The 23,689-nt window shown below is 46.5% G+C and overlaps 1 protein-coding gene across 1 annotated transcript in view; it reads left to right on the top strand.

The window, feature by feature from the left end:
- The first annotated feature begins 257 nt into the window (after positions 1 to 257).
- The window catches only part of maml1 (mastermind-like transcriptional coactivator 1), a 31,194-nt gene continuing 7,762 nt past the window's right edge, over positions 258 to 23,689 (top strand). Inside the window, exons 1-4 of the mRNA XM_070837446.1 lie at positions 258 to 763; positions 11,304 to 12,701; positions 15,294 to 15,554; positions 15,842 to 15,971. Of these exons, the coding sequence (XP_070693547.1) occupies positions 416 to 763; positions 11,304 to 12,701; positions 15,294 to 15,554; positions 15,842 to 15,971 (2,137 nt within the window). The 5' untranslated portion in view covers positions 258 to 415. The remainder of the gene's footprint in view (positions 764 to 11,303; positions 12,702 to 15,293; positions 15,555 to 15,841; positions 15,972 to 23,689) is intronic.

The raw sequence follows: 23,689 nt of genomic DNA, 5'->3' as shown, positions 1-23,689 counted from the left end.
GGTAGCGGGCTTTGGTCTGTTTTCACAGCACGGGGGTAAATCGGGTTTGTGTGTGTGTGATTTGGGGTAAAACTCAGGCGGAATGTGGCTCTAAACAAGACTCCATTGGCTGTTTTACACAGCAAGTTAAATGAGCTGCTGTACATGTAGAGGATCACTGCAAACACTCGGGTCTGAGTGGCTGAAATCGGGAGGCTGCATGGTGTTGCACCCAAAAACCTTAATTTTCCTCTTCGGCAGTGAGTGCCGCTGTGACTGAAGGCCATTAGCAAGACAAAGGTCGCCTCCATGGAGCCAGCACAGGAGTCTTTGTAAAGGGCGAGGGGGGGTGTATAGACGCCCAGAGTGAAAAAGAGCCAAATTCAGCATTTTATGGACGAAACCTGAGCCGGGAGTTTACTACAAGTCTTTATTGATGATGGCGGATTTTGTTACACCGCGACACAGCGCGGTGATGGAGCGGCTCCGCCGGAGGATCGAGCTCTTCCGGCAGCATCACAACAGCTGCGAGAGCCGCTACGAGAACGCGACGCTGGAGCGGCTGGAGCTGGAGAGGCAGCAGACCTTCGCCCTGCACCAGCGCTGCCTGCAGGCCAAGGCCAAGCGGTCCAACAAGCACCGGCAGCCCCAGCCCAGCGGCGACCAGGCCGGACAGAGAGCGCCGGGCGGCGGAGGAGGAGGAGGAGGAGGAGGCGGCGGAGGAGAGCTCGGGGAGAGCGGAGGGACGGCGGCGGAGCAGAGCCGGAACAGCACCCTGATAGCGGTGAGTGAGCAGCGGACACGGGCTGTACACAGACAGACAGGCTGGGTGTGAGGGCACAGACAGACAGGCAGACAGGCAGGCAGGCTGGGTGTGAGGGGACAGACAGACAGGCTGGGTGTGAGGGCACAGACAGACAGACAGACAGGCAGGCAGGCAGGCAGGCAGGCAGGCAGGCAGGCTGGGTGTGAGGGGACAGACAGACAGACAGGCTGGATGTCAGAGCACAGACAGACAGACAGGCTGGATGTCAGAGCACAGACAGACAGACAGACAGGCTGGATGTCAGAGCACGGACAGACAGACAGGCTGGATGTCAGGGCACAGACAGACAGGCTGGATGTCAGGGCACAGACAGACAGGCTGGATGTCAGGGCACAGACAGACAGGCTGGATGTCAGGGCACAGACAGACAGACAGACAGGCAGGCAGGCAGGCAGGGTGTGAGGGGACAGACAGGCAGGCAGGCTGGGTGTGAGGGCACAGACAGACAGACAGACAGGCTGGGTGTGAGGGCACAGACAGACAGACAGACAGGCAGGGTGTGAGGGCACAGACAGACAGGACATCAGAGCACAGACACACAGGCGATCTGGATGTGAGGGCACAGACAGACAGACAGACAGGCTGGATGTCAGGGCACAGACACACAGACAGACAGACAGGTTGGATGTCAGGGCACAGACACACAGACAGACAGACAGGTTGGATGTCAGGGCACAGACACACAGACAGACAGACAGGCTGGATGTCAGGGCACAGACACACAGACAGACAGACAGGCTGGATGTCAGGGCACAGACACACAGACAGACAGACAGGCTGGATGTCAGGGCACAGACACACACAGACAGACAGACAGACAGGCTGGATGTCAGGGCACAGCTTCCACACTTGCATCACTTTATGTGCAAACATCGATTAATATAAGTTTAAATCAATGTATTGAGTATCAGCCTGACAACGGTAGATCTTGAATGCACCTTTAAAAAGGCAGGAGGATACGATAAACCACTAATGTTCAGTATAAATAATCATTGAGGGATCGATTAGACTGAGTGTGTGTGTTCACTAGAGCTGATCACACTGATTGATTGCTGTTGATCAGGGAAACTCTTCTTCTGCTGGTGTGTGTGTGTGTGTGTGGCCTCAGCGACTCGACAGAGGAAGTGTTGTTTAGCGTGTGTCTGGTCACGTGACCTCCGTGTTTCCCTTCAGCTTGTTGTGGCCACTCCGGGGACATTTAACCCCTTCATGACCACGTCACAGACGCACCGAACCCCAACCAGCTGGACGACCTCTGACCTGTTTTATTTTAATATTTATTACAGGAAGTATTTCATCAACAGAAGATTACAGTTAACAGCCAGTTTATTTTATTTATTTGGACCCCCACTAGTCACCACCGAGGCAGCGTCTCCTCGTCCACACACGTAAACATTACATCTTCATTCAAAACTGTTATTTCAATCAACACTACTACAAGAACAGAGAATATTTCAATAAATCCTCTGTGCTGTCAGGGATTTATTTGAACTCTCTTTAAACAGTTTTAAATTTGAAATTCCCTATTTTCAGTCCTTTGTGTGTGTGTGTGTGTGTGTGTGTGTGTGTGTGTGTGTGTGTGTGTGTGTGTGTGTGTGTGTGTGTGTGTGTGTGTGTGTGTGTGTGTGTGTGTGTGTGTGTGTGTGTGTGTGTGTGTGTGTGTGTGTGTGTGTGTGTGTGTGTGTGTGTGTGTGTGTGTGTGTGTGTGTGTGTGTGTGTGTGTGTGAGAGAACAGAGGAGTGTAAAAGAGTCCAAAGTCCGTCTGATAGCAGGTGAGAGTGCCGGTGGATTTATCAGGCGTTTAAGCTGACGGCGTCCCCGTTTAGCCGTCTAAACTTGTAAAGGTCTTTTCTGTGTGAAAGTGCTTCAGTTCCACTTTAGTGCTTCCAGGTTGTTCTTATTTTTTTAAAGGCTGATTCCACCATTAAACAGCACAGCCTGGAAAACACAGGGATCCTGTTTATTCTGCTTTTAGTCGACAAACAGCCAAACTGCAGCACATCTGGAGACGCGGTCGAGCTTCCCGTCACACAGAGAAGTGATTCAACGGGTGGACAAAATAATAGAAACACCTGAACTAGAGCACAGTGCAGCTAAACAGCAGCATGACGGAGGTTTTATATGGTATACTGTGTTAGCGTTAGCTAGCTGGACCCAATGATGGCCACAATACAGTGGATACTGATACGGCTACTAGTATTAACAGTAGTACAGCAGTAAACGTAGTATAGCAGCAGTACTTGTACAGCAGCAGTAGTGATGATGATGATGATGATAATAATAATAATAGTGCAGTAGTAGTAGTGATGATGATGATGATAATAGTAGTGCAGTAGTGATGATGATGATAATAATAATAGTGCAGTAGTAGTAGTGATGATGATGATAATAGTAGTGCAGTAGTAGTAGTAGTGATGATGATGATAATAGTGTAGTAGTAGTAGTGATGATGATGATGATAATAGTAGTGCAGTAGTGATGATGATAATAATAGTAGTGCAGTAGTAGTAGTGATGATGATGATAATAGTAGTGCAGTAGTGATGATGATAATAGTAGTGCAGTAGTAGTAGTGATGATGATGATGATAGTAGTGCAGTAGTCTCTCTGGCTGAACTCCTCCTGGTTCTGGTTCAGAGTCCTTTGGTTTTCAGCAGCGACACACTGACAAACACTGACTGGAGTCCTGAGAGGTGACTCAGTGTGAACAGAAACCCCCGACCGCCCCCTCACTGCTGACTCATCACTGTGTGTGTGTGTGTGTGTGTGTGTGTGTGTGTGTGTGTGTGTGTGTGTGTGTGTGTGTGTGTGTGTGTGTGTGTGTGTGTGTGTGTGTGTGTGTGTGTGTGTGTGTGTGTGTGTGTGTGTGTGTGTGTGTGTGTGTGTGTGTGTGTGTGTGTGTGTGTGTGTGTGTGTGTGTGTGTGTCCTGAGCACTAACGCTGTCAGGAAACGCCTCGCTCACACACTCCTCTGTGTCGACAGCAGGCTCTGCTGGAGGAGGTGGGGCCAAATCGGCTCTGCGGCGCTGTGATTGGCTCCTCTCTGTAGTGATGTCACAACGCTGGACCGCAGACTCCAAAACACATTTTAAATGTTTTCACGACACACACAGCTGGAAACATGACAGATTACAGACTGACACAGATTAAGATAAAATAACCAGTCAGTAATGTTTTCTGCTTCTTGTTCTGCCTGTTGCACTGAATCCTGTAGCAGAATAATTTTTATTATTAATTTCCCCTAAACTGAAAACACATCTAACATCCAGAGACCTTGCACACTCCCCACATGGTCTGGACCTGTTCAAAGATATGAATATTTAGGGGAAATACCTGAAGGAAGAAGATGACAATGACAGAAAACTCCTGAAAATATTAACTACATCAGCTGATCTTCCTGCAGACGGTAACCTGGCTTAGAATGATCAAAGACGCCCCATTTACACCTGGTCTGGTCTAATTAAGCCTGTCTGCTGCATCAGTATTATGACCGGCTTAATTTGAGAGGTAGAATTAACCACGTCTCCCCCTGGCTAGTGTTAGCGAACATTAGCTCATGCTAGCTAATGATAGCATCATGTCGTTTACGGCAGCTCCGCTACCGAGAAACTCTCAGAGCTCCTCATCCAGACCTGCGAGGGTTTTTCACATTGATGTTCATTTAACTAAACAGCTGAGTTATCTTCTGTCACCATGTGTCACTGTTGCAGCCACCATTTTACCACTTATTTTACCCACAATGCATTGTGTCTAAGTCAGTATGAAGTTTTATGCAGCAGGTAAATTTAAATGCAGCAGGTCTGCCTCAGAGTTATATTCAAGTCAAAGACTGAGTCTGTTTTTTATAACTGGCTGCCGGTAATAAAGGCGATCTGGATAATAAAGGATCCCTCTCGGTACCTCGTAGATGTCGGATCTTTGTTTTATAAGCTCAGTTAGCTAAAGTGATGTGTCTTGTTATGACATCGGCCCAGTTGCACTTTAATGTTGTTGGTTTGTAGCTTCCTGTCCGCTGGGTAACGTTAACCTAACGCTTTTGTTAGTGTCTTTATCACGCCGACCTTTTTCCTCCATTTGGTTTTTGGATGTCTTGGTTAATGGAGCAGTCCACTGTCGCTCATTTCCAATCATTATCAATCACCGCACAGCCTGCTGTCTTTAAACGTTCGTCAGGTCAGAGCGTGATGAAGTTGTCGGTGCTGTCGTCCAGTTCACATTTACACCTACCTGAGACCTCCAGGTGTGGTCAGACAGGCAGACAACGTGTCTGGATACAGATCAGATTTATTACCAGGTGGAAATGAGACTGACTATCCTGCTGAGACTCAGACGTGATTTATACGTTTTAAAACGGACTAAACGTGTATTTGTGTATTTGCTGGGAGAAGAATGATGGTGGCCGTTGGTTCCTTCTGTCTGATCTGAGTAAAGACCTGCTGTTATAGTTCCTGCCAATATTTTTTGGTTTTTCATTGTCATAAAAAATGGTCTGATGAAATGTCAGGAAATATAATATGAGGACGTTTTAATCTGTCGACTGAGATTTTTACTGTTAAAAGGTGGCATTTTCCCATTAAATCCCACAATATCACAAATGAATCAGCTCCTTAATGTTAATGGGTGAAGACCTTTGTAAGGGTTAGGGTCACATTGCAGAATCAGAATTTCAGTGAACTTTGTAAAGCACTGTGAGACAACTCTGTTATGATATTGGGCTATACAAAATAAATTGAATTGAAATCAGCTAAAATTATACTTTTATTTTTCAGGAAATTCATTATAATGACAAATACTGGTTAGAGGATTTTATCATTCTGAAGAAAATAGAGCATATTCAGACATTTGACAGTCCTCAGATTTGTTTATTAAAGAGTCTAAACTGAGTAAACTGAGACAAGGTGTTTTTCAGTAACTATATATAACATTTACAATTGAAATATATTAAACTAGCATTAGAAATGCCCAAATATTGACAACATGTGTAGTGATAAGCTGATATGTCGGTAATATCAGCCTGCTGACACATCGGTCTGTTTCTAAAACTGCTTACCTGCAAATAGATGAACGCACACGAGAATAACACAAGTAAAAGTCAAATAAACACCACAGGCAGGGCAGTGAAACTAGACCTCAGCTAAATACTCAAGCTGAAAGCATGTAGCCAGACTGTGATAAGTGATAAACACATCAGATATTTGGGATTTTTGTGGCAAAGTGACAGCGAAAAGCTCCAGGATGAGTCACTCTGAAGATATTAACAAGTCCTTCGTTATTGGACTGTTATGTAAAATATGCAGACTTGGTTGTTTTAGCCATAACAAAACCTTGGCCTTTATTCATCACTCTGCAAAAAACTAGCAGTAGTCTTTGTCTTTCTACTAAAAGTGCTTGTTTTAGCCTCTGACAGGCTCAGAGTGTTATTCTAAGTGTGTGACAGCATCATGGAAAGGATCCCTACAGAGAGAGACCTGGAAGATCCTTTTGGTTTAACCACAAACAGCACACACACCAGACTACATTCACTAAAACAGGAATTTTAGCTCACAGAACACAGGAGCTGCTGGTCTGCTGCTGCCTCCATCAGTTAGTTTGATTGTGTGGTTTTATGTTACACAAATATTGTGTTGGATTAAAACTAACCATTTAAAACACCAAAGTCGCACAATAACGCCAAGAAACTCACAGATTAAGGCAACAATAGACCAGCAGCTCCTGTGTTCTGTGAGGTAAAATCCCTGTTTTAGTGAATGTAGTCTGGTGTGTGTGCAGAGAGCGATATAACGGCTGTTTGTGGTTAAACCAAAAGGATCTTCCAGGTCTCTCTCTGCAGGGATCCTTTCCCCAACCTGCTGAGTGTTTGTCTCTGCTGTAGTAGTTGTAGTATTAGTTGGAGTAGTGATGTCAGTAGTAGTAGGAAGTATTTCAGTAACAGCTGTAGTATCAGTATCGGTTCACTGACTATAGTCCAGTGTTACCTCACAGGTGAAGCTGTCTGCAGACTCAAATACCCAGAAGGCAACTGATGTTTTCAGTCCAGTGGCTTCATAGTTGTAGCTGCACCCCCCCCCCCTCAACACTACCACCACACCCCCACCCCTCCAGCTCTGTAGCCATGGTGACGAGGAGGAGGAGTCGGACCAGTATTTCAAGTTTAAGAGGTTCAATGAGTCACCAGAGTTTCCTTTCTCCTCGGGGCAGACTCGCTGCTCTCTCTCTGTCCATCAGTGATGTCTCTCTCCTGACTCCCCACCCCCCCACCCCCGGGCTGTTTTTCCATCTTTATTTACATGAAGGTCATTTCTGTACATACTGCCTATTTTCTCTGCTAATTGATTAAACATTTGGTGGAGAAAAGGTCAGCGGAGAGTCCCCACAGGACATGATGGTTTGAAATGTTTCAGTGTGTCAGGCCAAATAGAGGTTCAGTAAACCAGCAACCAAAACAAACAAAAAAATGCTCCGTATACTCACATTTGAGACATTAGATTGGAGTCCTCTGACTGAACACGTCAGTGCTCAAACAGACTGACTGTTGTTAAGGGAGTCAAACTTAAACAAAAATGGCAGAAGCAGCATTTGTTTCTGATCCCAGGGAGCCCAATGGATGTGGAATTTAATGAATTATTACGGCAACTCCTGGAAAACCAGGGAATTTTGTGCATCTTCTATTTTCTTATCTTCGATATTTTCCTGTAACTATTAGTAATAAAAACGGTACTAATAATTTTCTTCTTCAGGTTGTTTCCACTTTCACACGTGTTCAGATTGGTTGTGGTTACATGAAACCTTAATGTCTTTGACATTCCTGATCTTAAGGGTGTTTAAAATGGGTTGTTTTACATGGAAAGGACAGGGAATTTTACATGATTCTCCCATTTTGAAAATAGACTAAATATGTAGTGTGATCTTCAGAAACTTTTAGCTTTCATCCCACTTTGCTCGATCAATCCTTCAAGGGAAACTCGGCTTAATTCAAAAATCGGCAACAAAAAAAGGAGCAAACCAGAGAGCCAGAGGCACCGTCAGGATAAAGAAACACTTCAGCCTTCAGTTTATCAGAAAAATTCAAGTTAAAGTCCCCACATTTGGAGAGAGGTGGTTTTCAGAGGCTGTCAGACAAATGTAGTGCAGTAAAAAGAACAATGTGAACCTGTGAGCTGTGGAGTCGAGGTGGGAAGGTGCACGTTTAACACACTTCAGTGAACGTTCGCCACCAGAAATCTAAATTCAACGAGAGAGAGACAGAAGGCGAGTGAGAAACCGACGCCACAGAAACTGAAACTCACTGATTTTTAGCGAGTGACGTCTTCACGTGATGACGCCGACCGTCCTTCGCTTAGCGTCTCCGCCCACACTGAGCAGACCTCCAGACTGACGGGGTGAAACACACACAGTCACTAAACTCTGCACTGTGAGAATGATGAAGCTGGAAGAAAACACAGATTTCTGCTGAGAGCACCTCAAAAGTATTCAGTGCTGGTACCTTGAGTTCAGCACCGGCTCCTGAATTATACATTTTTCTGTACCAAGTTCATAAAATCAATTTTAACAAAAAGAGAATTATATGACGCAAAATAGTAAAAGTTTTAATTTTTCAGCTGCTTGGTATTCTTACACACTCAAAGCAGTTACATAACATGAAAAATATTAACCTACAATGTGGTTTTACATTTTAGCCCCTTGGCTTTTTTCCACTCGCTGTTTTATATCATAAAACAACAACTAACAACAACCCAAAGTTGTCTGTTAATATAATATCAATAAGTAAAAAAGTATTTAAAAAAACAGCAGTGCTAACAGGGTGGGCAGTGCTAATGTGGCTAACAAAGCAAACAGTGGTAACAGCGCTAACAGAAGACATTAACAACCTAAACAGTGTGGACAGTGCTAACAGGGCTAACAGAGCAGACAGTGGTAACGGTGCTAAGAGCAGACAGTGCTAACAGTGCTAACAGAGCGGACAGTGCTAATAGAGCTAACAGAGCGGACAGAGCTAACAACCCTAACAGAGCAGACAGAGCTAACAGTGCTAACAGAGAGGACAGAGCTAACAGTGCTAACAGAGCAGACAGAGCTAACAGTGCTAACAGAGAGGACAGAGCTAACAGTGCTAACAGAGAGGACAGAGCGGACAGAGCTAACAGTGCTAACAGAGCTAACAGTGCTAACAGAGCGGACAGAGCTAACAGTGCTAACAGTGCTAACAGAGCGGACAGAGCTAACAGTGCTAACAGAGCTAACAGTGCTAACAGAGCGGACAGAGCTAACAGAGCTAACAGTGCTAACAGAGCTAACAGTGCTAACAGAGCGGACAGAGCTAACAGTGCTAACAGAGAGGACAGAGCGGACAGAGCTAACAGTGCTAACAGAGCTAACAGAGCGGACAGAGCTAACAGTGCTAACAGAGCGGACAGAGCTAACAGTGCTAACAGAGCGGACAGAGCTAACAGTGCTAACAGAGCGGACAGAGCTAACGACCCTAACAGTGGACAAGCAGTGGTGTAACTTTGAGCCACTTGCTCACTGGAGTGACCTCAGTGGGGCAGTGGAGCACCACACTCCTGTAATGGCGTTACCAGGGGTAACCGCCAAATGAGTGGCATCGCTCCCCAGTGGCACCCTGCCAGGGCAGTGGCCTGTTGGTCAACAAACCGTATCGGTGTGGATCAGCCTCACATCCACAGATCAGACTCTTTAAAACACACAACTGTGAAAAACTTTATTAGAGCCACTTTGTTAGACACTGACGGGGTCAACAGGTGTTTCCATCATTCAGTGTCAGAGCTTCACCTGGATCCACCTGTCCGGTCTTGAGTGTTTTGATAATCGGCGAGCAGGGCCGTGTGAGGATCAGCTGATGTGTGGAGGAGGTTCTGAATGTTCCCCTCAGATCCGGCGGCTCGTTGTGCCTGCAGAGCGGACAGCTGTGATCTGCTGACTGCTCTGAGGAGGCTCTTTGTTGTCGGCATTATGTAAGCCTGCCTGCAGCTGATTCTATTAACGGCAGCAGCTTTCTTACTCCGGCCGCTGCTGCCTTCAGCTGCCATAGCGGTCCGCTCAGCTGCGGCGCCCCCTGCAGCCAGAGAACCGCCTCTGCACGCACAGAAATAGAAACTCGGTCATAATTCAGCAGCTGGCTCCGTTACTCAGCACTTCCAAATAACCTCAATTCATGATGGAAATATCTAAAATAAGACATGAACTTCAACTGGAATCAAACTATTGCTCAAACACGGCTGCCACGGGTCCTCAAAGTCTCTTTAATTCACATTTTCTGATGAAAGACCTGAAAACAGCAGTAAATAGTCGTATGTTCGGTTTGGGAAGGTCTGAAATATGAAGTATTGGATGCTGTAACGTCTAAAATGATTCAGTCTCTGTCCTGTTACAGTTCGGCTTTAGCTGTGACGCAGCTTCACTGATTAATGTTATTAATAACAAGTGTGTTTATTCACATTAATAAATATATTTGGTTATTCTCACTTTGAACAGACAGCACGTATGTTTCTACGGATCTGTTTTCACATTTGATGTTTATTCTTATCACAAAATTGGTCTTTAATTTAATTAAACTGGATTTAAAAGTCTTAAATTCAACTTGCTGATACATTTGGACACTTTGATATGTTTTTAAAGCAAACGTCCATCAAATATGACGATTTGCTGTTTTTCACTTCAACTGAAAACTGAATGTCTTTGTTGGTCGGACGGAACGAGACATTTGAAGGCAGCACCTAAAAATGACCAGACAACTGACTGACTATTTATTTTTATGGCTCCACTAAATAACAAATGTTATCTCAGGACACTGTTCATACAGAGCAGGTCACTAAACTCCACGTGAGCGAGCAAAGACGGAGACAACAGTGAATTATATGTGAAGTAAACACTAAACATTTAACTTCTAATATTTTACATTAATAATTTAACTTAACCCACTATTGCATGAATTATTATTTAACTTTAATCAAAATGTTGTATGTGCTTTTATTACTTAAAACTGCTTATATGATAAAAAAATAATGTAGAATTGTATTCTCCAATCTGTTTTTATTTAAAACAAGACTAAACAAATCCAACTCATACTTGGTGAAATGTATAACCCAACATTTACACAGTGAAATTAATATAATAACGATATAATTCAAGGCTTATATGGTCAGGACCTGTGTCTCCATGGAAGGAAAAGAATTCAGTGGTGATTTGATGTTTTATTATTTGTCCTAACATAGTAAATGTATATATTACTGCCTTTCAGTAAAAATTAAGTACTTGTTGCTATGTGGTTGCCGAGCAGTCGGGGGTTAAGGATCCAAATCTGGTGTTTGAATGTGTCCGCAGCAGGTTTTAAATGTGTTCTCTCGTCCATAACCTGGTTTTATTACCTGCTTTTGGACTCTTCTGTACCCTGAGAGACTCAGTCAGGGATCTGAGCCCTCGTCGTCCCCGCAGTGTTTGTGGTTTTGTGATGATAATTAATTCTCTGTTTGCTCCTCCAGCTGCAGGAGACGGTGAAGAGGAAGCTGGAGAGCGCCGGTTCTCCGCTGGGCAGAGATCAGGTCAACGGATTCAGCGACGGTTTCCCCCCCAACAAGAAGGCCTGTCTGGACAACGGCACCACCAACGGCTCCCCGCTGGACTCCAAACTGGGGATCACTGACGCTCTGAACTCTAACGGGACCCACGGGCCGTCCGGAGAGTCCACGGATGGCGGCGGCGGCAGGGAGTCGGTTTCGGACTTCCACAGGAAGGAGATGAAGCAGGAGCCCGATGACATCCTGCCCATCATGCCGCCGTCAGGAGGAGGCAACAACAGCCTGTTCCCCGACCTGAACCTGAACGAGCAGGAGTGGACGGAGCTGATGGAGGAGCTGAACTGCTCCGTGGCCTACGAGGACATCCAGGACATTCTCAACGACGGCTTCGAGGACCGCAAAGACCCTCTGGAGCTGGCGCCGACTCCGGGTGGTGCAGGGGCGGTGGGAGGAGGAGCAGCGGGAGGAGCGGCGGCAGGAGGTGGAGGGGGAGGCCAGTCTTCCCAGAGTCTTCTCCCTCCGGATCTGGTCAGCGTGAAGACGGAGTTCTCTCCGGCCTCCGCAGTTTTCGAGCAGGACTCTCACACCGGCTCCCCCCACGTCAGGTCCACCTCCTCCGGGCCTCCTCCTCCTCCTCCTCACCCCACCAGCTCCCCCGTCGCCTCCTCCTCCGCCTCTTCCCCAGCTCTGCCCCAGTCCCAGCCAGCTCCTCCCCCCCGGCAGCTCCAGCCTCCACCCAATCACCTTCTCCCTCCGGGCCCCCCCGGGCCCAAAGACCTGTCCCCCGCCCAGCAGCTGCAGCAGCTGGCCGCCCAGCAGCAGAGAGCCCAGCACCTCCACGGCCAGATGCAGCACAAGCAGCCACAGCCGGGGGCCAAGTTCCACAGCCAGGGGCCCCACGCTCACCCCCCGCCCTGGCCCCAGATGGCCAACACCTCTCAGAGCCCACTGGGGGGCGCGTTTGGTATGGACAAGCCCACGAGCCCCTCCCTGTACCCGCAGGACTTCAACCCCAACGCCCAGAAGCAGCTGCTGATGCCCAGTCAGCCCAACAAAAGCTCTCCCAAGGCGGGGGCCGGCAGCTACATGCCGGGGCCCGCCGGACACCCCAACATGCTGGGCCACCCCACTCCAGGGCCGCCTCTCAGCCACCCGCCGCCGCCCGGGCCCCAGGCTTCGGCCGCCATGCTGAACTACAACAACACTAAACCTCTGTCGCACTTTGAGGCGGGGCCCGGACCGCCGCGGCCCCCCAACGCCCAGAGCCAGAACAAGGCGGCCCTGCTGACGCTGCTCAGACAGCAGCAGCAGATCAAACAGAAGAACAGCATGACCTACCGGCAGCACATACCACACACACAGGTAAGGACACACGCACACACACACACACACACAGGTAAGGACACACGCACACACACACACACACACAGGTAAGGACACACGCACACACACACACACACACAGGTAAGGACACACGCACACACACACACACACAGGTGAGAAACACACTGAGGACCTGAGGGTCATTTATCCAGAGAATTATCACCGAAATCAACAGTGAAGTTGGTTTTAAAATTTTAAATGTTTCCAAACTCGCTCAGAGGTCACAGTGACGCTGCAGCAGCTTCCTGTTAGCACGCTAACAAAACAGGAAGTGTTCAGCTACAGCACCAGACTCCATAGAAAACTCAGTTAATTTATCAGGTTAATGATGTCAATCTGTAAACTGACTGATGTTGTAACTACTGTAAAAAAAAAAAAGTTTAGTGGATGAGCGTTTGACTTTTAAGGTTTTAACTTGACCTTTTTTTCTCACTTCCTCTGTGTTAGCTTAGCAGATGCTAGCTGTAGCATCAGTGCTAACGCTACAGCAACAACAACAACTGTACAAACTGATCACACTGTTCCTGCCCTGCTTTCATAACCAGGCCTGCAGCACATTCCTGGACTGTCCCCTACACACACACACACACACACACACACACACACACACACACACACACACACACACACACACACACACACACACACACACACACACACACACACACACACACACACACACACACACACACACACACAAACACAGAAACACAAAGGCCTTCTTACTGCTTCGTTCAGATCTGAGTAGAGGCGATCAGGTCTTTTCTACTGAATTCCTCCCGTATAAAACAGCGCTATACAGCGTTGTATTTGATATTTACTCTCCTTCCGAAGGTGTCTGATAAATTAACCCACTTCTGCCACCAGACTCCATTGAAAAAAAACAGTAATTTTACCTTGCAGAACAACAGGAGTTGTTGGTCCACCACTGCCTTAATGCATTTGATTGGTGGAGTTATTGTGTGTTACACAAATATTGTTTTGGGTCCAAATGAAGTCTTTAAAACACAATAACTCAAACAAACTGACTGATTCAGGCAGAGGTAGACCACTAACTCACAGGCAAAATCACTGTTTTTGTCAATGGAGTCTGGCGCCGTGTGCAGTTAAATAGCCAATCAGAGGGAAGGGCTTGTCTAAACCTCGCCAATTGGAGGCGGCCATTCCGGCTCCAAAAAAACCAAGATGGCGACGCCCGTGAGGCCAAACTCAAGGCTTCAAAACTCGGTTCACAAACATCACAGCGGCTACGACCACTTGAGACCACTGAGACTGGCCTGTAGCGAGCTGTGATTGATTGATTGATTGATTGATTGATTGATTGATACCCAGAGACTGTAGTGAGCCGCACAGGTTTCAGTCCAGCAGGTGCAGATGAAGACCGGTTCAGAGCCGTGTGAGTGGAGGCCTTTTGTTTGGACCGGCCTGGGCCTGTGTGTGTGTGTGTAGCAGCTGGTTGCTCAGGCTCACGCAGGGGTGGGGGGGGTGGGGGTGGGGGTGCAGGGAGGCTCTGACAAAGCAGCCTTTCATATTCTGTGTCTCTGTATTTAAATATAGCTGCTCCTGCTCTGGTTTTTCCTCGCCGCGGACGGGACGCTCTGTTCCTGCTGCTCTGTGCACTTTATCATCACTGACGCCAAAAACTCCCACAAACTTCAGCTTTTTGTCCTGTCGGGCCTCCGTAGAGCACAGTTACAGTATTTCCATTAAAAAAAGCTACATATTAAACTGATTGCATTTGTTACAACATCAGTTAGTTACAGTACAGATTGAGATTATTAATCAGAAATGTAAAGCAGCTAATGAATTATGATGCATTATTCCATTTATTGTTAACATGAATAAATGTTTTTATGACACTTTTCAGAACAGAGAGAGAAGTACAAATTATAACAGACTGCAACAAAACCAGAAAAGACTTTAAAACATTTTTTTATTGATTGTGTAGGTGTTTATAAAGGTGCCTCAGATTATTTTTTGATTGATTTAGTCTTCAGACTCAGTCTTTTTCAAATCATTATGGTAATAACATAATTAACATAACATAATGAGTGTGTTTGTATTGTACCAGGGTGCAGGAGGACAATTTAAATTATAATTAAAATTCAGTCAGATTCAATAAAATAAATGTTTTTTGTGTTTTTGTAAAATATAAATGTCTGTAGTAGGAAGTTGCTCTGGTCTGTCCCACATGACCGAAGCCAGAAGATGTAGTCAGTTCTTTGGTGGAAGTTTGGGAAAATCATCAAACCTTTTAGAAATATTAAAATATGTTTCACACATATCGTATGTAATTATTTACATACATTTTTTGCAGTTGAACAGACTCAAGTCCTTCAGTGGTTTATATTTGTTTCTGGAAAGTCTTGAACCCTGATGTTTGGATTAATACACACATTTTATAATATATATATGTATATATTTATATATATATATATATATGTGTGTGTGTGTGTGTAAATGCTATTAAGAAGAATATAAATATAGTGTTTCTGATATTATAATAATAATACATATATTGTGTCTGAACCTGCTGGAGACATTCATGACTGCATCTTCTTCATGTGTCAGGACCAGAACACCTACCCCGCTCCTCCACGCGGCCCGGGCCCCGCCAACACCATGGCACCTGCCCCAGGAAACAACGCCATGGCGGCCCAGCAGGGGCCCAACGCCATGGCCGGTAACCATGGTAACACAGCGTACCTGAGCAGCCAGGCGGCGGCGGTGGCGGCGGCTCTGAAACAGCAGCAGCAGCAGCAGCATCAACAGCAGATCCTGGAGCAGCAGAAGCAACAGTACATGCAGAGGCAGCAGCTCATGGCTGAACAGGTAACGGGTCACATGAGTTAAAATAGGGTTTGAAAATACCAGATTTCTCCTTTAATTTAATTCTCCTTGTTTTTATCAAGTAGAATCACGTGGCTACTAAATGAGAGGAAATTTGTAAAGAATATTATGTGAAGAAAATGTACAATAAGTGATAATGAGTGTTAATGTTGTGCTGAGATATTAGTTTGACAGTGTCTTTGTGTGTGTGTGTGTGTGTGTCTTTGTTTGTCTGTGTGTGTCTGTGTGTGTCTGTGTGTGTGTGTGTGTGTGTGTGTGTGCGCGCGCAGGAGAAGCAGCGGCAGCAGGACCAGCAGCTGCAGAGACACCTGACCCGACCTCCCCCTCAGTACCAGGACCAGCCGGGACAACCGGCCAATCAGAACCCTTTCCCACAGCCGCCAGTCAATCAGTTTACAGGTGTGTGTGTGTGTGTGACCCCAATGAACACAGAAACATTTCAGTTCTTCATCAGTGTGTTTGGTGCTTTAAAATCTTCACCACTGACAGAAATAATAGATGTCACACTAAAACATCTCCTGGTGCATCGTCACTACAGACTAAAATCTTCCTTCACAAACTGTTCACTGAATTTGCAAGTTTTGAACATATTCACATTTTTTGGGGAGTGTTTTGTCTCTCATACTTGACTTAATTCAGGAATTAATTCCTCAAGTTCAGTGGAAACGGTTATAGAAATCACACCAGACTCCATTGAGAAAATTAGTAATTCTACCTCACAGAACACAGGAGCTTGCTGGTCTGCTGCTGCCTTCATCTGTTAGTGTGTTTGTGTTATTGGGTGACTTTGGTGCTTTAAAGGGTTAATTTCAGATCTAACACAATATTTGTGTAACACCCATGTTGTGCACTGGATGGAGCTAGTTTAGTTATTGGCAGTATTATCAATAAGATTTAGCACTTATCAGTGTACTTATCGATATCAGTAAAATTTAGTTATTAATTAATTATTAATTAATAATATCGGGGCACCACCCTGGTATCAGGGACCAATAACAAACTGGAATACAGTCTCAAAAGGGGTTATTCACTTCAAAATGTTGATATTTAAATCACTATCTCACATTTATAAGAGTGAATAAAAAGGGGCCTCACTTAAAAATGGCGATATTTAAGTTACTATCTTACATTTATAAAGTGAGTGGAAAGGCATGAATCCGAGCACTGACTATCTCAACCAGCTGTTACCACAACAAATATATGCACAGTAATCACAAACAACTACTCTTTAAATGCATAACAGAGTTTATTCAACAAGCACAATGATTTGTGATCAATAATACTAGTTCAAATAACCATCTGCTATTCAACTATCTAAAAGCAGCTATTGGTACAAATTGTTAACACTCAAAACAAGATATATATACAAGCATCCAGCATGTGTGTGTGTGTGTATTTGTGTGTGTGTGTGTGTGTGCGTGTGTGTGTGTGTGTGTGTGTGTGTGTGTGTGTGAAGGGAAAAGGGGGGGGGGCAAGGAGGAGGCCGCAGAGTGGTGACGCAATCACGTGCGTGAATACGTCACCCCAATATGGCGGACGCTCGCAAGATGTGACTAGAGGGAACGAGAGTACAGTGGAGACTGAAATCCCTTCCCTGAGCACTAGAGGCAGGGCACTACTAAGTGTGTAATAGCTACTGTACTTACCGGCCTTAACACTAGGGGCAGGATGCTGCCGGGTGTTGTAACGGCGGTAGTTACGAGCTGAAAACACTAGGGGCTGACTGCTAAAAGTGTAATGGCGGCTGTAATTACAAGTCTGAACTCTAGAGTTAGACTCTGTAATGGCGCCGATCGTGCCTGTAAGGGACGGTATGAACGCGTGTATGTATGTGACTGTAATGTGGGTTAGTAGGAAGAAAGAGGAAAGGAAAGCATTCAACACAAAACACTGAAAATCTGGTTTTTAACCGTCACAGGAGCGCACAATAACCGTATGTCTATCACTCAGCGGCTCGATCAGCAAACTCTGTTTACCGATGGTGGCGCTGGTCCTTTAACTGATAGACTCGCGTTTACTGACTCTCCACGTGTTGGTTATAAACACAACAAAGTCCCTGCGTGGGCTTACGCACAAAACAACGCAGGAGACAAAACAACAGCAGCAAACACACAGTTGTAACACGGGACACGGCGGTCCGGCACTTTAGCTTATAAGCAAAGGTAGCACACTTAAATCCTATCTGTCTCTGCCCAGACACAATGCCTCTTACTTGAAATCGCTTCGCGAGCGATTAGTGTGTGCAAATCCTGCAGGCCTGGCGGGTTTCGGTCCGGCTCGGGTGGCGGCGAGGAAAGGGTCCGTTGCGTCGCTGTGTTAGCGGGGAACGGCGCGCTGGTCCGCGTGTGGCAGCGTGGAGCAGCGGGAGTCGACTTAGAGGGAGAAGAACGTTCGTGATCTTTCCCTGGAGAGAACAGCTTACTGTCTCTCCCTTCCGCAGGTAAAAATTGAGGGAAAAGCCGCGGGTTGCTCGGCGTTTCTCCTCAGGATCCTAACGAGTCCGGTGAAGGACACAAAAACGAAACTGAAACCAAAAAAACAAAACGGGGCGAAAACAGCCGGTTGCTCGTCCAGCGAGTGTGGGGAAGGCTGTTACCTAGGTTTAACGGGGAAAAGACGTCCAAACAGAAAACACCCCCTGTAGTAACTTTACGTTACAGTGGAAGGGCGGTGTGTCTTAGGTGTTCACTGCTTATAAACGTTTAGTGATGTCATGGCCGTACTGGGAGTTCCTTGTGGATTTGGGGAGTTTTCCCCCAATGAGAACTCCTGGTGTTGGATCCAGGCCACGCCCCCTACCTGAGTTTATTGGAGGCAATGCCGACAAGTTTTGGCGCCCGTTTATTTTATGGCCCTTTGTTCCTTTGTCAGGCTTTTCCAGGTACATGTAGGCCGCTCTTTGTCTGGCCATGCGGCAAGGCCCAACATCCCCCCTTTGGCCTGAAGAGTGGGGTGTCGGCCACAGTCTTTAGGGCAACCAAGAGGGCCAACAGTCCATGTGTCCATGTGTTCCTGAAACAGCTACAAGGATTAGACAGTCCATTGAGTTCATGAGGCTCATGAGGCAGTGGTGTCTGGGCAGACATTGAGGCATTGTCTGGGCAGACATCATCTAACTGACTATCCTATTCGATCACAACACCTTCACAAGTCAACATTACAATCTTTTGCTGCTTCTTTGCAATTTCTCAAAAATGAATTTAAAAGAATTGAGGAAAGAAGGACAGGATAGATTGTTAGAGGTTAGTGGCTTGTTCTTGTGATGGTTTGGAGCAAGTCTGTGGGATGGTGACAGACTGGTTGCCAAATTGTGGTGTGACGATCAGTAGGAAGTCTAGCCTGCAATTTCTGGGTGTAGGTTCTACCTCCAGGAGTGGAGGCCGCTCCCCCCTTTCGGGTGTAGAGTTTCTCTCTTCTCCTTGGATTGAGGCTGGTCCCTAAGACTTAATCTGATTTGCATGGAGGCAGTTGTAACACTGACGTCCTCTGGCTGGTACCGGAGGTGCAGCGGGAGGGTCATCTCTCTCCCAGTCATCATTTCATGGGGAGTGACTCCCATGGAGCAGTGCAGTGTGATGGCCACTGGCACCAAGGGGAGTTTCACATCCCAATCCTTGCCACTACTACTAACATACGTCTTATATATGTTAACTATGGTGCGGTTAGCACGTTCTACTTGGCTGAATGACTGGGGGAGGCCTGGGATATAGAATTTTACTTCCTTGTTACAGTCACTTTTCATGTCATTCTCCTTCCACATGGTGATGTGTAGGATGAAACTGTGATGGGCATAGTTTGGATAATCAATTGAGTAGACAGCCAGTTGCACCATAGCCAGCTTGGTGGCTTGTTGGAGGGTGCTAATGCCTGAATTCCCCTGATGGACAAGATTGCCCAAGAAAGTCACAAAGTGGGAGTCTGGGAGATGCGGAGTGGTGATTTCTGGCGCCCCCCTGTATTCCCTCTCCCATCCTACCACGTAGCCTTTGGCAGTGGGGAAAAGGGGCGCCTGGCCTAGTCATGTTAATGGAGGCTCTGTGTCAGATCCCTCTGCGGGGTCAGACAATGCCGGCTGGCTATGAGGCATCTGCTGTTTTATTGCCTCAGTCACCCATCTCCTAATAAAGTTTTCCATTTCCTGTTGGTGAAATGGCTCTTCGGAATATTCTGAATTTCTCCCTGTATACCTGCCCTCTTGTGTGGTGTATCGTTCGAATTGAACTTTCCGCTTTGGCTGGAAAGTATTTCGTTTAAATTTACTCTGGTCTCGGGAGTATGTCTGGTTTTCAAACCTATGATGCTGTCGGTTGCTCTGCTGGCGGAAAGGTTGATGTCCCTGGGTTCTATTTCTAGGATCGGCCATGGCATGAGGCATTTTGTTGCCTTCAAGTGCCAGCTCGTCTCCTGATGTTTGGATCCCCAGGACTCTGGCATCGTCCTCGTGTTTTCTCACAGGACGTGTGTGCGTCTCCCACGCCAGTTGGGCATACTGTCTAATTTCCTGCATGCTAAGATCACGGGTTCTACACTGCATTGTGACATCGTATCTTAGACTGTCATGGAGGTTATGCAGGAACAGGGATTTGAAAACCTGCTCCTCCTCCAGGCCAGGGGCATTACGTCCCTGAAAGTATGCAGCTCTGAGGCGCCTATAGTACTCTCTTGGGGGTTCTCGCCTCCCTTGCATGATTGCAAAAGCACCGAGAGTAGCAGATGCTTGGTCAGCATACAAAGAGTACTCTTCCTGCAGGGCCTGACAGAGGGCTGAGTAGCGATCACGAGTGGCAGGCGGGAGTGTCTCCATGAAGACGTGGACACTCCTCGCTGTGGTCTTCCAGACCAGCTTGAGCTTCTCACGTGAGGAGGGAAGAGGCAAGTCAAGCAAGCACCGGTCTATCTCCCTGAGGTAATCGTCTATATTTGATTCCCGACTGCTGGGATCAAAGCGCTCGATGTCTCGCGCAAGTGATTCAATCTGGCGTGTGCGCAGACCCTGTTCTCGAGGTGGACCTGGACCATCTGAGTCATCGGAGTCTACAAGGTCCCCATAGTCAGCATGGCGGTACCGATTTCGACTTTCCCTGCGTGATGGGGAAAGAGTGCGGTTACGACGCGGGGGCAGACTATGTGACGCGTACGCTTCAGACTGTGGGGGCTCAAAGTAACTCCGCCGCCCATGTGGCGGGGAAAAATTTAAGGTTGTGCGGCTGTGGAGGGACTGCTGCACAGGGAAAGAGGCACCTGGGTAGGCTGAGCGAGGCAACGGAGGTCCTCTGTAACTATCTAAGGTGACTAAGTCAGTGGTGTTGTCACTGTAGGCTGCATGCCTCCTAGATGCGCCACCTGAATTAACTTGGAGGGCATGGGTACTTGGTCTGGGATCAAGGTTCTTAAGTGGGACAGCCCCCCTTGCCCGAGCTACTTCACGTTGCAGATCCTGCTGTCCTGGGTCTGGACCCTGGATGACTGGGTCTTCTGCTGGGTCTGAGTCAGCGTCGGCTGGGTTGTCAATGGCTGTCCCTACCTGGGTGACTATGGGTTCACTTCCTGGTTCTGCTCGTCTGCGAGCAGCCTGGAGTTGTAAATGCAAGAGATTTGTATCTAATTGCAACTGAACACAAGTTTCTTGTGTCTGAGCAACCTCAGACTTGGCAGCCAAAACTTCCTGTCGCAGGCTAGCGTTTGCTTGCTGCGCAGCCCTATGGCTGTCCTGCAGCTGAGCTAACCGCTCTTGGTGCTGCTCAGCTAATAGCTGAGACTTACGCTGATGAAGGAGGGTTATTAAACCTAACAACTCCGGGATAGTGCGCACAGGTTTCCCGGTGGGGTGGTTAATGTATTCCACTAACTCCTTCAGCTTTTCATCACATGTCTTAACATTGTAATGATTAAGATGGCCTCTCTCTGCTGTAGAGAGGTTAAGGAGACCAGCGACCACATCCTGCAGGGCTGGGTCGTCTGACTCACAAGTGTCAGCTCTCGGCTCACTGGGATGGCTCATTTTGCTATGCTTTACCTAGGAAAATGCCCAGTAGCTCTGACTAATAGTGTGATGGGTTACTTTGCTGCTGTAGATGCACAGGTGAGGCTTCAACCTGTGTCTTACACAAACACTGCTAAGTGTACACGTAACAGTGCAAAACAATGCTCTGGCACACCCTACTCTGTTAGGATGTGTGAGATGTCATCAACAACTCTGAAGAGCTCTAACTGTGTTAATGAGTTAGCAATCCTTAAAACAATAATGTGCTATTATTGATCCTCAAACAACAGTACCAACCACTAAACACAACACAAACCACAGAACACAGCTGGATTATGCTTGGTAAAATAAAAAAAAAAAAGAAAACTGAAAATCCAAATTTTCAAAAAAAAAAAAAATTTTTTTTTTTTATATTAACAACTTTAATTATTGTGCATAAATATTGCAATAAAGCTGGCATTAAATAGCCTCACACGGGGCACCATTTGTTGTGCACTGGATGGAGCTAGTTTAGTTATTGGCAGTATTATCAATAAGATTTAGCACTTATCAGTGTACTTATCGATATCAGTAAAATTTAGTTATTAATTAATTATTAATTAATAATATCGGGGCACCACCCTGGTATCAGGGACCAATAACAAACTGGAATACAGTCTCAAAAGGGGTTATTCACTTCAAAATGTTGATATTTAAATCACTATCTCACATTTATAAGAGTGAATAAAAAGGGGCCTCACTTAAAAATGGCGATATTTAAGTTACTATCTTACATTTATAAAGTGAGTGGAAAGGCATGAATCCGAGCACTGACTATCTCAACCAGCTGTTACCACAACAAATATATGCACAGTAATCACAAACAACTACTCTTTAAATGCATAACAGAGTTTATTCAACAAGCACAATGATTTGTGATCAATAATACTAGTTCAAATAACCATCTGCTATTCAACTATCTAAAAGCAGCTATTGGTACAAATTGTTAACACTCAAAACAAGATATATATACAAGCATCCAGCATGTGTGTGTGTGTGTATTTGTGTGTGTGTGTGTGTGTGTGCGTGTGTGTGTGTGTGTGTGTGTGTGTGTGTGTGAAGGGAAAAGGGGGGGGGGCAAGGAGGAGGCCGCAGAGTGGTGACGCAATCACGTGCGTGAATACGTCACCCCAATATGGCGGACGCTCGCAAGATGTGACTAGAGGGAACGAGAGTACAGTGGAGACTGAAATCCCTTCCCTGAGCACTAGAGGCAGGGCACTACTAAGTGTGTAATAGCTACTGTACTTACCGGCCTTAACACTAGGGGCAGGATGCTGCCGGGTGTTGTAACGGCGGTAGTTACGAGCTGAAAACACTAGGGGCTGACTGCTAAAAGTGTAATGGCGGCTGTAATTACAAGTCTGAACTCTAGAGTTAGACTCTGTAATGGCGCCGATCGTGCCTGTAAGGGACGGTATGAACGCGTGTATGTATGTGACTGTAATGTGGGTTAGTAGGAAGAAAGAGGAAAGGAAAGCATTCAACACAAAACACTGAAAATCTGGTTTTTAACCGTCACAGGAGCGCACAATAACCGTATGTCTATCACTCAGCGGCTCGATCAGCAAACTCTGTTTACCGATGGTGGCGCTGGTCCTTTAACTGATAGACTCGCGTTTACTGACTCTCCACGTGTTGGTTATAAACACAACAAAGTCCCTGCGTGGGCTTACGCACAAAACAACGCAGGAGACAAAACAACAGCAGCAAACACACAGTTGTAACACGGGACACGGCGGTCCGGCACTTTAGCTTATAAGCAAAGGTAGCACACTTAAATCCTATCTGTCTCTGCCCAGACACAATGCCTCTTACTTGAAATCGCTTCGCGAGCGATTAGTGTGTGCAAATCCTGCAGGCCTGGCGGGTTTCGGTCCGGCTCGGGTGGCGGCGAGGAAAGGGTCCGTTGCGTCGCTGTGTTAGCGGGGAACGGCGCGCTGGTCCGCGTGTGGCAGCGTGGAGCAGCGGGAGTCGACTTAGAGGGAGAAGAACGTTCGTGATCTTTCCCTGGAGAGAACAGCTTACTGTCTCTCCCTTCCGCAGGTAAAAATTGAGGGAAAAGCCGCGGGTTGCTCGGCGTTTCTCCTCAGGA

Source organism: Pempheris klunzingeri, chromosome 9 (genome assembly GCF_042242105.1).
Source record: "Pempheris klunzingeri isolate RE-2024b chromosome 9, fPemKlu1.hap1, whole genome shotgun sequence".
Lineage (NCBI taxonomy): Eukaryota > Metazoa > Chordata > Actinopteri > Acropomatiformes > Pempheridae > Pempheris > Pempheris klunzingeri.
The sequence above is the reverse complement of the archived record's forward strand: the minus strand, read 5'-3'. Positions and strand labels throughout refer to the sequence as shown.